This window comes from Amphiura filiformis, chromosome 5 (assembly GCF_039555335.1).
Source record: "Amphiura filiformis chromosome 5, Afil_fr2py, whole genome shotgun sequence".
In the NCBI taxonomy this organism is placed as follows: domain Eukaryota; kingdom Metazoa; phylum Echinodermata; class Ophiuroidea; order Amphilepidida; family Amphiuridae; genus Amphiura; species Amphiura filiformis.
In genome coordinates, this window is record NC_092632.1 from 44,860,754 (window position 1) to 44,877,919 (window position 17,166).

Genomic DNA, 17,166 nt, shown 5'->3' on the forward strand with positions numbered 1-17,166 from the left:
TGACAGGGGATATCCCCAGTTTCCTGGGGGTTTCTCAAATACTGCTTTCTTCCATACAATAAAACTGATGTTACAGTGCACACCATTACTTTTCCATCATGCTCCACAAAAGTTGATACTTACGGTATCCAATACAAGTTGTAAGCTGAACTTTCTCTTGGCCAGAATTCAAACCATACTACAAAGTCTTTTGAACTGAAATATGTATGTTACACTAACTTTAGCATGGCAACATTCTATGTTTGTATTTTTGGACACACTTTCCCACAGTTATTCCAACAAAACAATAAAGATGCAATAACCCAATTTTGGATGATAGGAAAATGTGTACAATACCCATGAGAAGCACATAAAATCTGAGCAGGTGTGAGAAATAAGTGAACCATTTTATAAACCATTTTATTTTCTAACATATAAACATGGTTGTCATGATATGGGCCAACTTGGCAACATTTCAAGTTCATCTACTTCAGATCTGGTTTGGTTAGCTGATGTAATTTACATGTTCAGCCTGGTATGGAAAAGAGTTAAGCTATCAGGGTGATTACCGTACCATAGCTGAACCACAGGGCTCTGGCAGTATATTGTGATATGCCATGCATTGTCACACGTTTTGGACATGAGTAGTGCCTCCGAAAATATGTTCATTCTATTCTTTACTTTTCTCTCTTTGATTCGACACCACTCAGGGTGGATCATACCTTCATTATATGTGACATGATCAAGGGGAATGAGTCACATGTCGGCCCTGGTCGAAAATGAGTTTTACACATGCCTCTAAAGAGGGCAGTTAGAGCTTTCAGAAACTGAAAACCCCATGTTGATATGACTTTTCATTGTGAAGTTATGTCAATTTATCAATCGCTGAAAACAATATAAAACAAAACAATTTTAACACTTTCTTTGCCAATATCTCAAAATCAATATTAGCGACATCCGACTCATTTCCCTTGATCGTGTCACATACAAGCTGTATCAAAATGATTGGTACCCGTCAGTTTTCATCGATAATGGATGAGCCTGACACATCAAAATTCAACATAAGATCCAAATAATTTGTAAATTAATTGCAAAAACAAGTCATAAACTATACATTCCGGATATTTCAAATGTATCCAAAAGTGAATTTGGAAGAGGTATGCTTTTCAATAAACATCAAAATTGATGGGTACCAATCATTTTGATACACCCTGTATATGAAATGGACCCAAAATACGAATATTGACCTGGGTCTTATGATAAGTGTCACCCCTCGTGGGGAAATTATTTTCATTATATTCTTTACTCTTTCCCTTTCTTTTGACACCACTCAGCCTCAGGTGTCATATCCCGGTCACACCCGATTAATGAATGAATGAAATTTGATCAAAATATAGCTTTTAACTTTAAATTCAAAATGGTCCAATACATTATGGATATGCACAACGACACAGAAAGTACACTAAGCCTACATAATGCTATCTACTGTAGATAGCATCAGAGTACATTGTATCAGAAAAGATTGTATGCAGTAAGCTGAACACTTTTATCATACATAATAACCATCACTTGTCTTACCACCATTTTGTGTAACTTGGTTTCTAGAACATTTTATGGTGGCATTCTAGAACATTTTACGGTGACAAATTAATTTGTTGGGGGTGGCTCCTTAAACTGCCCTCTGGGTTAGTTTGTCAGATGTTGTAACCACACAGCAAATATGCAATTTGCAGTGAAGTGTTGAGTATGTGCTGATCAATGCGTAAATAGGAAATGGCCGACAGCGTACATATTTAACACAAAATATTTCACGGACCTTGGAACAATAAGTAGGGGTTGCGTAAGAAAGAAGTACATGCATGAATTTGCTTGCCTGAACCAAGTTACAGTTACACAACATGTAAAAAAGCTATGATACAGTTTGGGCTCTAAATTCATCTTCACAATTTGGGCAGTTTGTGGTCAGAATACATACTCGGGTATTTGTTTCATTTCCATTTTCTTCCTCTCTATCTCTTACTGTGTGAAAAGGGTACCAGCATATACTGAGTCAATAAATAGATTTCTTGTGCAGAAGGAGTGCAAATCTGCCTGTAACAAGAGTCTGCTCTAAATATCAGTGCTAAGGGATATGGAAACTCTAGCCTGTAGTATATCTAGGGGAAGCGATACTCTACTTAACAAACATACACTTCAGAATAAAGTTTGTACATTGTATGTGCTGCTTCAACACAACCAAATGAATATTAAAGACAAAGACATTTTCTAGCATATATCTTTGAAGTGATAAGATACGAGGGGTTTGCAAGTCTTCAACCGGGACTTTACTGTGTTGACTTATATAACACTGTTCCCGTCACCCATTAGTGGACCATTCTGACATGCTCAGGCTATAGTACTTTATTAGCAAGGAAATACTCAACAGTCACTAGGATTCACAACATACTCATATTATCAGGGCACAGTTCTATAACCCCAATACATTTGTACATTCATTGAATGACCTTTGAAAAATTGGGTACAAAAACTCATACTCTGCAACTTGAGGTCAAATTTTGCACTATGATTGTTTCATTGAGGTTATTGAACTTTGTCATTGTGATGAGGCCATTGTGGTCCATAGTTCAATAATCAATTTATTCAATATCGAAAAATTTTAACAAGTATTCGTCATTTAATGTTTCAAGTTATTTTATCTTCTAACAGTAACAAATGTTTGTTGATGAAGAAAAAAAAAGTATTTGCCATGGTATATTACCACCACCAAAATTCCTGATGTTGCATACTTTTTAACTTAACAAACTTTTTGTAAGGAGATAAAAATGGCTCAAATAACAAATACTTATTGTATCAAATATTTGACAAAAAAAAGTATGTACCAGCCTTGACTCTATTTGTATAATGCTCCACTTACACAACTTTGGTAAGGATGCAGTCACCTGATAGGCAACACAATTAGAAACTCATTTTGCCAAGAGCTAACTTTTTACTTTCGTAACAAATTACTGGGATGTAGTAATGTTCTAGGTTAAGCAGGTGTTCTTTACAAATATGCTTCAGTACCCCTACCCTATCTAGCTTACAAATTCACTTTGAAATGTTCCTATTCTATGTGACATTTCGATTGATGCGATTGATATTTTCTTTGACAAGGACACTGACAATGTAATGACCTTGGAACTGGATAGCTGAGCCTCATGAGATAAATGGCCAAAACTGGAACGTAACCTTGAACGAAGTTGATTTTTGTCTTCAACTTTTCTGTTGTGAGTTTATTTGCTCTCAAGCAAAACAAACACTTGTTTCCTCTACAGGTGGATATAAAGAGATGCATCTATTTCACATTGCATCATTGCATTGGACTTTTCCAGTTGAAATCCACACTACCCCTGTGGAAGATTTAGCTCAAGTCTTCCACAGAGGGTGTATGAGTTTCAAATAGAATAGATAGTTGGGTAACTTCTATTTGAAATTCTCACTCAAGTTGTGGAAGATATAGGTAAAGCCATTTATACAGGGGGAGTATGGGTTTCAAAATGATTAATCCTGACCAATTACATTTGAACAAAATACTCCCCTTGTGGAAGATATTTACAAAATCTTCCACAGGTGTAGTGTGGATTTCAACTGGATAAGAAGACCACTTAGTGCAATCTAGGAAAGTTCTATTGATCAGAAATCACTGTCATTCGAATGTCATGTCCATACTTTTTATCCAGAGGACATATTTTAACAGGAATGTTATTTTTTTCCATAATTTTATTTTATATTTCCATGACCTTGATGACATAGGTTAAAAAGCCTTTTTCTTCCATAACTTCTAAAAGTGCTTGCTTTTTTTCCACACCAAAAAATTGGAAATTGCCAACTTCATCATACTCCTGACTTAAATGATTTAGTCAGATCAAGAATCATTACAATCTTTGACAGAGAAACACATGTCCATAGCCAGGATTATAGGGAGGGGTGCAGACCTTCCAAACTAAGAACTTTGGAGGAGGTTAACTTGCATGTATATTGCATATTTTTAATTCACTGTTGTAGTGCACGTTAGTAACCATTGGTTACTGCTCCAAACATGGGCTCATACCCCTGTTCCGAATTTTGATATGCCATAGGCTTTGTGTTGTGATCATTTTGATCAGTGGTTCGTAACAAAGAAAGCGTGATCCAGTTGACCTAGCAACGGTCATATTCTAACGTGCACTACGACAGCGAATATATCTAGTACGCTTATTTCTATTATGCTTATTTCATTAACCCAAATCTTTGATATCAAATTACACACTGAACAGGTTATACATTTTAGCTCACAAACATATGAGAAAGTCAGTCTTTCTGATGGATGTGATGACATTAATAACAGAGTACATGAGATCAAATAGCGTGTTACATTATTCATCTCCATCAACCATAGTGACATTGTTCTGACAATCCTAATTTCCTACCTGTGCATTAGTGTTCATGGATGGCGTTTTCTCCATATGGCTGGGGCTTTAAAGAGGATTGCTTTACAATGCTATATTTTGAATCAGTTCCCGAGATTTGATTAATTGTTCTCAATTTTGTTACAAATAACAGGACCTATTACAAATAATTAACCCTAATTGAACACAAGGTTTATTTGCTATCGGAATGGAAAGAAGAAACGAAAAAGGAGAGAACATGAACAAAGAAGTCACTTGGCACCCCCAGGATTCGAACCTCGGACCCCTCGCATACCATGCAGAAGATCACTGACCTGAAGCCATACGGGTGATGCTGGCCTGGCCAGCGATTCCCTGGGTATATATGACTTAGGCTGTTTGTGTTATCACATCACGTGCAATGCATGCATGAGCAGTAGTTTTAATAGTAAGATTTAGTGAAACCTGGTTCAGTTAGGGTTTAAAATAAATTACAATGTGCAAAAATCTGAATTTTGAGTTCAGCAAAATTTACAATATTGCTTTATCAAGCATCACAGATTTTCAACGAAGAGCAGCGGACAAATGACTTTCTGTGAAACTTCTAGATTTTAATGTTTTCCTGTGTACCAAACTTTACTTTGGTTTTGCAATCATCTAATTTTTTTAACAAATTATCAAAATACGGTAAGTCTACCTGCAATTTTAAGGTGATACTCTGAAGTATTTGTTGAATCTGTGACCAGATTGACATCCTCATCAACCATTCCCAATCCTATCAAAATACAGATTTTACATTTGGCATCAGAAACAAGCTCATATTTTTCCTGAACCTGAACCTTGAAATGGTATCAGCCAGTGTACAGTCAGAATTAATAGGTAAATTTTCACGGGAAAATTTTCTGGACACGTGACACCCATTGGCGCAGACGTATTAGCATTATGGAATTTGACCCCGAGCACAGTGGGTGTTCTTCCAATGTATTTGAATAGGAAGGAATCCTTCTTTGATGCAAAATAAGTTACTTGTCGCAAGTTAATAATGTTATGGTAAGAGTTTCCGTAGATAAATATTTTTTTCCGTAGATAGATATTTTTGAAATTACGTTTTGATGATATTGTGAAAAAATTAAGATAACATGATATTCAATAAATTTTCAATGCACAAATTTCTATCAAAATTGCGGCCAAAAATACTATTCCAATTCAAAATTACTAAGACTTGAATAGCGAGATCAGGCTCTAGGTTACACTCACATTGATACGCATTGGTCATGTGTCCAGAAAAATTTCCCGTGAAAATTTACCTATTAATATTGACTGGTGTATGTTACTAGCTTACTTAATGACTAACCCTTTGTCTGAATGGACATATTTCGAAATGCCACGAAGGTATGACCCCCCAGAGTGGTGTCAAATTAAAGAGGAAAAAGTAAAGAATATAATAACAATATTTCCCCAATCTGGGTCAGTTGGTCAAAGACAACCAATGATTTTTGTTGTTGTTGATGTTAGTTAGTTAATTTGTTTGTTTTGTTCGTTATTATTTGTTTGCTTCCTTGTGATAATGATATTGTTGTTTGTTTTTGTGTGTTCTTGATATGTTCCTTTGAGGAAGGCCTGTCACTTAAACCTCAAGATACCACCTTGCCATGTCTTAACTGAATCCAAATAGCTTTAAAATGCCAAGGTCATCTGCTCTGTATTTTGCGCTCTTCATTTCCCTGGCGCTGCCGAGCAATGATAATTTCTCTGAACAGAATTAGTCCACTGGCCTTCGGTGCAAGGATAACTATCATGTTGGATTCATATTGCCTTATATGAGTCAATTACGTAAAGGTGGTTTTGTTGTGCAAATGTCAGCATTTATTAATATCTACAGTACAAATTGAAAGTAAGTTAATAAAATAAATATGAAGCCTTATTTATCTCATCATGGCTAGGGAAAAGAGCATATGCAAGAAATGGATGAGGGAGAGGACCGAACATGGGTGACGTGCATGTGAGAGCAAGAGAGAGCAAAAGAGAGGTAGGGGGAGCAAGGGTGATGGTGAAAAAATGAGAAATGAGAGGCAGTCAGACAGACAGACAGACAGACATAATGGGAAACAGACAAAAGCTGAGACATTCAAAGAGAGAAAGAGTAAATTAATACAAACATACACATTCTTATCTTCTTTTTTTTTTCTTCAAATGTGCAATAATTCATATTTTATTGCCAATCTTCAAGTGCTCAATGAAGCATTAGAAAAATTATATAAACTATTGAAATGTCATCACTGTATATTCAATACCCACGCACAAGCCGTTTACAATATCATCCAAATAATTCACTCCCAACGGTTTAGATAATCTAAACATAATGCTATAGTTGTGAAAAGGTTTTGTGGACGGATGGCTCAATCTTTTTGATTCCCCTTGATATCACTGTTATTTAACAAAGCATATTTTATTATAAAATTAGTAGGCCTGAATTGGGTCACTATGAATTTAAGCTCGACTTGTATGTCTTTGTGTCAATTTGCCTTCTTTAATGCAACTGTATTAATGTTTAACTATGTATTTATGAATGTCGACCGGGCATGATTCCCCCGCCCCCGAATGACAGAAAAAGGGGACATTCCCCCATTAAGCAGGTGCACTAGTGACTCCATCAATATCTTCACAATCATGTAGAGAAAACTTTAAACTCTCCAATCTAAGTTCCAATCAACAGTACGTCATTTGCCATTTTCCTACTGTACTTTCACGTATCAACCAACTGCTCATTAAACGTTAACCAGGCAACATTGGAAGGAGCGCCAGCATTTCTGTCAGTAAGTGGTCCTAATATCACAAAGCTTATTACGGTATTTTGTAACTAACTCTTCAACTTAAACATATCAACTATGGATTAACTAGATTGTGAAGATGTGTTAAAAGACTGACCTAAATTAAATCCATACGGAGCAGCGATAGTAAGTACCAATCAGTGCTTGGTATAAATTGTGGTCAGACTGACGCATACATGACAAGATGGAGTAGCTGCTGTTGTCTGTTGGTTACAATTGTTTACAAATGGGTGAAAATAATTGAAATTATGGCTTGTATTAGGATTGTGAGTGTGTCTGTCTTTGTGGGGGATTGGGGTGCACGTGTGTGAATACGTGCACATTATATTTTCACCGTGAACAGTGGACTTTAGGTCCACATTTATGAGCTTACATTCATTACACTAATACTGTGGACATCCTCAGTTACAAGACCTATTGCAGAAGGCACTACACATCTTTAGAAAAAAAAACTAGCTTAGAGGTCCTCCATTATGGGTCTAATATCAGGTCCACAGTTTGGCGACTAATGGTCAGATTTGTGGCTTGTGTATAAAAGTCCATCATTTCAATGTGAAATGTCAAAATTTTCACATCTTCGGTTGATGTAAAATCCAAGGGTCCATGGGTTACAGGGGCGGATCCAGGAATTTTCAATAGAGGGGGCGCCGAGCAACCGCCGCGGCTCGGCGCCCACACAAAGTCATGCGCCGCGCTGCAAAAATACACAGAGTCAGGCGCCGATCTGCAAGAAATAGAGGGGGCGCGAGCCGGGTGCGCCCCCCTCTAAATCCGCCCCTGGGTTATGGTGAATTCGAGTAGAAGTGTGTTTGTAAGACATTTCAAATGGGGACACATTTATGTCCCATCCCGATACACTAGGGTTATGCCTGCAAATGGAGATATATAACCCCCTAAAGCACACGATTTTTCAGAAATCATTTGCGTGACTCTTTCCCAAAATGTTATCATAAATAATGCCATTTCAGCGTCATTTGCTTTGAAGAAAGAACTGAATTTCTTTCTTTAACACAGAAAAGTAAGTAGAACAAAACAATAAAATACAAAGAGCAACTATGGAACATAAACCACTTCTCTGATCCAAGACCCAAAAGCATATATAAAAGCATCTGTAGTCAGTCAGTCAATCAATGATCCAGGCAAGCATGAGGTATTCACATTGACTGACTGAGCACCACTAACCCTTTATCTGATAATATTCCTTTAAGTCCCCATTTTGTTCAAGTTGTCAAAAATGAAAAAAATTTATCATTCCTAAAGGGAAAAACATATAAGTACACATGTCTAAAACTGGTCATGTGACTCTTAAAACGGATATAAAAAGTTTTCGGAAAAGCAGACGACAGTCCAATTTGATTACGCCGATATTTCATAGTGGGTCAGTGTGCAAAGCAAACTGGGTCACAACTGTAACCAGTCTGATCAGCTTATGTAGGCGCCACAAAAGCGTGCTGTCTACTGTAGATAGCTTTACACTCCACGCTACGATCATGCTTGGATAGACATACATACTATATGCACTCACTTATCAAACTCAAAGAGAGGATAATTAATTGTACCACTGTGTAATGTGGAGCTAGAAGTCAATTCAGGATTACACTATATTCTAAATTAATTAGTTCAATTCACAAAAAAAACACTCTGGTTAATCCATTTGAGAGTGAGTGAGGAATGTGGGACTTTCATATCAACTACAAGAATGGGGTCAATGGACTAGTTCAGCTTCACTAGCTACCTCACTGTAATATATTACACATGAGAAATGCACACATGAAACACCAAGAATAGAAACTCACAGACAGACACACAGACAAATAGATGCACCAACAACAGATAGACATAATGTACTCATGAGATTTATATTACATTTTCCCAACTAGCTTCAAATTTTGATTGATGCAAAATTACCTCTTCAAATTCTGTTGTAGAAAATGTGATAGCCACATAAATAGCTGCACTTTGAATGTTACATGCAGAGGCCTCTACAAGTTCAGTTTTAATGGTTTTTGCAGAAGTTGCTTTGCAACTGTCACATTAGGAATTCAAACTCTAATTAGTTTTATCGCTTCTATCATGCCAAGATCTTGCTTGTCAACTCTTGTTATTATTTTTTTCCAAATTGAACTTGAAGACACAATGTTTCTGGTTTAAGTGGCACAAGCAGCAGAGTATTGAAGAAACAATCTATTCTATTTCAGACAAACAGATTGCCTTTTTCATGTCAGCATACAGATTCTTCCCTAGTTTCCCTCTTTCTTAACCTTGGCTTGTCCCTTATTTGTCCCGCTATTAAAGAAGAAGTCCCTAGTTTCCCCCTTTCCCAACCTTGGCTTGTCCTTTACTTGTCTTGCTATGGAAGAAGAACCCCAAGTGCCCCCATTCTCAACCTTGACTTGTCCTGCTATGGATGAAGAACCCCTAGTGCCCCCTTCTCAACCTTGGCTTGCCCCCTTACATGTCCTGCTATGAAGGAAGAACCCCTATTTTCCCCCTTTCCCAACCTTGGCTTGTCCTCTTACTTGTCCTAAAAAGGAAGAAGAACATCTAGTTGCATGTGTGATGAATGTTATTGAGGCATTAAAGCACTCTTATAACACAACATGTAGTTTGACTTTATCTCAGGGTATGTCACAACATATCAGCAAACAGTTCAGTTAGGAGGAGATGAAAGAACTACATGCATTAACACACGTAAACATTGCCAAGGGGCACCAAATAATACTAGGAATGATATGAATGCACTTAATCAAAAGATACTGTCTCAAGACATGATGAATGATCTGAAACAGTTCATAAAAGAAATATATTTATAGCCCAACATATCCAAGTCAACATCAATATTAATTCTTAGGTCGCAAGTTCTATACTTGGTAAACTTGTAAGGCCATCTTAATTAAATTCTGTGTCTCAAAACTGCCGCGCGCGTTAGTAAAATTGTGCGCGTAATCCTCTTTGAAAATCAAAAAAAAAATTTTTATATCTTTTTATTTTTTTTTCGTATTTGATTTCAAGTTTTTGATTTTTTTTTATTCTTTGGACACAAAAATAATAAAAGAGAAAAATAATAGTTTGTAGCAGTGACTTTTTTGTCTGCTATTCCAACATTTGCAACATTGGATATTTTTGCACAAAATGCTTGTCCGAAATCCTGTACTGACACATAAAAAAATTAAAATTAAAAAAAAAATACAGTAAAAAACACAGCATTCCACATTAGGTTTTCAATTTCTCACAAGCTTTGAGACACAGGATTTAATTAAGATGGCCTAATAGAATATTTTTAGTTACATTAATGCTCAAGTCAATTAAAGGGGGGGTAACCCTATTGGTTTTGGATATGGATTGTCTTTAAAATTACATATAATATCAAATATTGTCCCCTTTATGCAGCTTTGTGAAAAAAACGAGAGCATTTCCTGCGTAAATGTGAATAAATAGTAAAATTTGCAACCCAATACTTGGTATGCGTGAATTGCATTCTGGGAAGGCAAGCAATAACATGTGCCGTAATTCCCGTCATCATGTGCCATGCGTGCGTGGTTGCACTGACATTAACCAAGCTCCACTGTACTAGGTACACATTCCAATACTACGGTGACATTTCCCCCACAACCAGTTTTTTCGTGTTCGTCTGTATATCGTTCATGATGATTTTTGTATATAAATTATGGCATAATGGCAATAGAGCTCAATAACAAAGCAAAACAGAAATGCCCCGACGACAATGCTGGAAATGCCCGTATTGAACAGAAAATTTCGATTTTTAAAAACTCTTTTTCGTTTTGATTCAGAAAAAAAAAGAAACCAAATATATTTCCCCTTGCCATATGTACATTTCAAATGAATGTAAATAAGTTTGGGTTTAAAAAATGGAGCAGAAAAAAAAACTATCACTACCGGGATTTGAACCGGGGGCCCTCTGGTACAAAAATACGACGCTCTAACCAACTGCGCCACACGGGCAGCTTCTAATTTCGGAAGGAATTTTTAAAGCTTTATAGTAACGTCGTCGATCTGAAGTCTCTTCAGCAGTTATTGCGGTTCGCTCTTTTCATACAATGTGAATGACGCGAAACCAAACTAGCTGTTGAGGAGACTATAATTATCTACGATAAGCCTGTCCAGAATTCCAGAAATTGGTAGCCACCAAGGGAGGTATATTGGCATGAATTCTCTGATTTCTCCGGAAATACATCGACTTGGAGCGTCAAATTTCAGAATAGGAATAAGAAAAATACGATCTATTTTGTGATCAAAAATCGGGGGGATGATGTTGTCGATCTGGTTACGGACCTTTAAGTTCCAATTTACCCCCCACGAAAAATTTATAAAAGATGCTAAAATTTGGGGCAAATTTTCAGATTTTCCCTTAAAATCACTTTCAGATGGCCAAGCCATGAGACAAAATAAGCTGACAAATAAGAGAAATGAGTATGGGTTCCATGTCCTGTACTCTATTTAACTCCTACATGCTTTAATAGTTATAATATGACAGGTTCCACTGTTTCCAGTAACCAAAAATGTGCCAGCAAAAATTAATACAAACCACAGAGCTTACATACAATGTTAGTCGTGTTCACATTTAGAGTTACACTCGGCGTAAGCTTACGGTAATATTGTTACAAATATATTCTCTACTTCTACCGCGTGTCCACACTAGCCTACTCCTAGCACTACGCCAACCAGTTCCACCACACATTCACTTCTGGTTGGCGTAAACATCAGGTACCACTTCTGGTGTTTCCGTGACCTTTTTCAACCACGCGAAATGTAATTTTCTTAGTTCAACCAAAAAAGGTCAAATGTAGACTGGGTGCCAGGCGTAGTAACGTTCACATTACAACATACGCCTGGTGGGGATTACACCTAGCTCGCTACTCCTGACTTTTGTCAGGAGTGAATTGTCACACATACCCCTTGCAAAACTAATATGCTGACCATCGTTCACACTGCCACTACTCCTAGCAACGCCTAGCGCTACTCCTAGCAACTTCGCCGAGCAAGTTCAGCCGGGCGTACGTCCGACAATGTGAACACAGCTATTATAAAGCTTCACCAACAGATACCAACTTGTTAAGCTGCTCTATTATACCCATTAACCAATGTCATTAAAAGTGATGAAGTGCAGATGCAAATAGTACTAGTAAATCTATGGGGAGCCAATTAACATCGGTATTATCATACTTTGCATTGCAACCCATCATATCTTTCTTGGGCCTTTCATTTTATGCATATAAATGTCATGTTGAAAAGGAGAATGTTGCATGCATGGTCAAGTGATTTGGGCTAGGGAAAAAAAATCAAAGTAAAATTATTTTTACTATCTAAAGATTCCACACAAGTTCTCCATACATTTCAAAACAATGTAACAAATTGCAGTTGCATATTATACAGATAATCGAACAAGAACAACAACAATAATTAGAGCAACAAAATACACATTCACATTTATATTTACATGTTTTAGTTCACCCAATATTTTCATCTTTACCTCTTTTTTGTAACCTATACAACAGTTTATTTTTAACCAGCTATCTATCACCCAAGACCCCCCAATTTTTTCAACACATTACACATCAGCTGTTCTCTGTTGGCTTTACCCAGAACAGATAATCGTACCGAGAAAACCTGGGTGAATATCCACACACAATAACTCAGCTTCTTTCATCTGGCATTTAATTTTGGGAGCACTTGTTCTATATGGTACGCCACTCCTGACCAACACCCTCTCAAGTCATTTACCTTACCGTCGTTGGGCAGGAAAAACATCCCATGTGTCATTGGCCCCTGAACATGTTTAAAGCAAAACCTCCTATGTAACCTGTTGGCAGTTTTGTTTTAAACATGTTCAGTGGCCAAAAGCACATAGGAGGGTTTGCCTGACCAGCGACGCTACGTATGTATCATACATGGAATAATGTAATTCATGGGTGGGTGGCATACATGATTGTCAAACCACACCAATTTTTGTGAATTTTATGACAAGCCCAGATCTATTTGAAATGATAAAATATCATGAATTCAGAAAATTTGCATTACAATTTACAACAAGTTTATGTGACAATAAACATCTGGATTTGTGAATGTTAAGTCCCTACAAGAATGTTGATCATTGAGTATGAACAAAATAATTAAAGTGCCATTGAAATTAAACAATGTGTCACATAAGAAAACCAAGGCAAGCAATTCAAAAATTAATGGCAGCACCAAAGGGAAGGGGGGATTCCCTCAAACTTTGGGTTCTTACCCCTTATTACCCCTCCCAGTCAAGACATACAAATCATTGTATCACCCATCACCCAAACAATTGACTTTGCCCCCTCCCTTCCAAATATTTCAATTGGTAGGTCTGACTTCCATAGAAATAACCAATATCATAGGCTACTGCTGCCTATATGAACTTATTTTATTGGCACTCACCATCTCCTGCAGCTTTTGATTTCCTTTGAAGAGCCTTCTCTATTTCTTCTTGCACAGTACATATTTCTCCTAAAGCATCCTGGACATCCTGCTTGCTCAAATCTTCTAACTGTGGGAAAATATTAAAATGAAGCAGATTTTAGAAAAAAATTGGATCTGCTTGAAAATTTGGATTTTGAATCATAGTCTTTAATGTTGAGATTTATTTTTTGGCCAGTTCCATATCATGAATATTAAAATTTCAAATACTATTCTATTCCTTCTATCATATGTTGTTGTATTTAGAAAAAGTAGTTGCTCTGTTATTTTCACATGTATTGACCTGGAAACAAGAATACAATACTATTGTATTCTTGTTTCCAGGTCTTAACAAACCCACATTCACACCCCCTTCAAGACACACACCCACCTCTACTTATATTATAAAAACCTGCAAACAAGGACGGGCTGAAGACCTGCAGCTTATTCCTAATAACTGAGGACCTTCCACACCCACAGCAAATTGTGGGCCCACTTGACTTTATACTATCCAACTGTTACAAGACTTTAACACCGCCAAACAAGACATGGTCTTACATGCATTTTTACATTGTTTGCAATATGCTGGTAGAAATAGGCAACTGTGGACATTCTCATTCACTGGGTTTCCACTGTTACTCTGCTATTTTTGGGTGTGCATCCTCATTTGCAAGACAAGACTTACGAACACCCACCCACAAACACGCCCCTACTCCCACAAGCACAATATTATATCAGGGACATTTGGTCAAAAACCTATGTGCTATACAATTTATTTTTTGAATTGCATTTTTTGGCTTTTAATTTCATGTCTATCATGTCAATTGGTCATTGACATAAGCAGACAAGTCAGGGGAGATATGGTGTCTGCTGCCCACTTTCCCTCCATTTAACAGGAGACAACACCACAATGTGGAATCCTCATTACCCCATCTCTCTTTAAATATTACCTTAAAGATCGTGCAATTTCTTCAAGTTTGAAGTGGAACATATCTTTGGAGCATCATAAGGCAAGAATGTGGCACATAAAACTCAGCACATAACAGCCTTACAGAAGCGGCGGACATCAAACAAATTCCACATTTTTTTATCTCCGCAATAAATGTTCATACTGCATGATTGTGTTAGTATGAACATGAAATATTGATCTTCTAACTAGTTGGGCTGAAATTTTATGCGGTGTAGTGACACATCGCCAGCACTATGTGTCAATCATAAAAGAGGCACGTTGGCGTTTTTGGTATTTCAGCTGTATGACGTATCACATCAATTGCAAACCTGACGACTATTAATGAAATCTAGCTAACCTTCACATCATGTTATCAGAGTTATCGCAGCTATTGAAGGACATTTGAAATCAATATATTTTTACTTACTTCAGCATTTTTAAAGCCAAGTTTTAAAGCGACTCACCGACTTATTTACAATTATAATAATAAATACCGTATTCATTCCATTAACTGCCCATGCCCCTATAAGTGCCCACCCAGTGACTTGTGCAGGATCCAATTACACATCAAATACACAACCATCTACACATAAATCCATACTTTCGGCCATTTTTATAAATATTCTTGCAATTACGTAAACAATATAAAAATAAGTGTCCACCCAAAATTACTTTGTAAAGCATCATGGGAGGGTAATGAAATGAATACAGTATTTCATATTAATGAGACTTTCAAGTTCTTTACAACTTTTTTCAAATTTATATGTTCGCCTAATCCAAAATATGAACAATGACTGAAATATGGATATCTATCAAAAGTTTTCAACCTTTCCTCTCGTCCACTAACATGAATAAGCTATCCATTTATGAACATTGAACTTGCTTATGTATTTATCTTAAAGGAGTATTTCGTGATCCTAGCATCCTCTTTTATGACATTTTTCAGTACATATCCACGAAAAAGCCTATTCCCAAAATTTCAGTTGATTCCGATTTTGCGTTTGCGAGTTATGCATGATTATGTGTATTACACTGCTCCATAGACAATGCGTTGTAATTTCGTTCTGGTGCACCAGAACGAAATTCAAATTTCACGATATCTTTGCAAAACGAATTAATCTGCAAGAAATATTTTGTGCATAAACATTATGTAGCCAGAGGTTTCCAGTGATATAAAAATCTCAACTTTTTTTTGAGAAAAGTGGGGGATGAGGCTGTGGATCACGAAATGCCCTTTAACAATCCATATACTCTACAACATTTAAAATGCAAGTCCCCAGTCACATTGAACATTTGATGAACACTTGAAACCAGATATAAAAACAAAACACCCATGTAAGAACCTTTTTGTCCTTTCTCGTTTTTTTTAAATGTTACCCCACCAGTGACGAATGCAATTCCCTGCGCATGAATATTGCATAATTTCAAATAATCACCAATCTAAAGACAATATCCTTATAAAATTCAAAACTGATAATGCAATTAACCCAGAAAGATCAGACAGTTTCTCCACTCCTTTCTTTAATTTAACCAACTCAAGTGTTTTTCTTGGCGAAGATCTTCCAAAATGTTGTCTAGACACATGGAGCCAGACTCCACTTTGTCAAGGAAATCATGTGCAACATCGGAAACATTAAAAAACTCTCCGCCAATCGCGTTCACTTCGATTTTTACAAATCATGGCCTATATACGATCATAAATGTTAGTTGATGACCCAGAATGATCGTCATGGCACTGCGAACATTGTCCTCTCCATTAATGTTTTATTTGTGGAAAGAAGGAAAATAATATGGCTTCTTCCATCGGAGCTGAGTTTGACGTGTGAAGACGCCCAAGTGGTAGATTGCAATCCAAACATGAGGTGTCCGTGAAATCGTTGCATAAGAAAAGCAGGAGCCGTGCATACCAATGATTGTATTTAAGTGTCTTTTGTAAATGTGGCGTGATCAAGCAAAATCAGTCTGACGTCAGACATATTCAATTTTCAGTTTCTTATAGGATTGTAAACAGCGTTTGTAAAGGTACATTATGCCGAAAACTGCATTGAATTTGGACAACCAGTTCAAAAGATATGAGCAGTTAAAGAGTTTCCAAAACTATAGGAAACAAACGGAAATACTTCCTTTGTTTGGCTGTATCTCAAAATCAATATTTGCATCTTCTGACTGATTTTGCTTGATCGCATCACATATTTGGTCTTATGCAAATGGGTTATTCCAGTTGAAATCCATACACCCGCTATGGAACACATGACCTTAATCTCCTACAAAGAGGTTGTACATGGAGCCACTCATTCAGGTAACCGCATTTGTATCTCAACTGGAACAGCCCAATGACGTGCGAAGTACTAGGGCGGTCATGAACATCATCTGTGTAGTATGCACTCTAAACCTATTCATCACCTTTAATGAGACTTTTAGCTGACAAACGGAAGGACAATGACCACATAATTTTAACATATGTGCATAATTATTGTGAGGAATGACAGTCAGTTGTCACACATTATGGTCATTTACATTCTGATGCGTCTCATCTTTACTGTGAGATGCTGATGACGGCTCC

The 17,166-nt window shown here is 36.9% G+C and overlaps 1 protein-coding gene across 1 annotated transcript in view; it reads right to left on the reverse strand.

The window, feature by feature from the left end:
* LOC140153209 (transcription factor IIIB 90 kDa subunit-like) overlaps positions 1-17,166 on the reverse strand; it is a 119,610-nt gene that overhangs the window by 25,734 nt on the left and 76,710 nt on the right. The window contains exon 10 of the mRNA XM_072175892.1: positions 13,637-13,745. Within this exon, the coding sequence (XP_072031993.1) occupies positions 13,637-13,745 (109 nt within the window). The remainder of the gene's footprint in view (positions 1-13,636; positions 13,746-17,166) is intronic.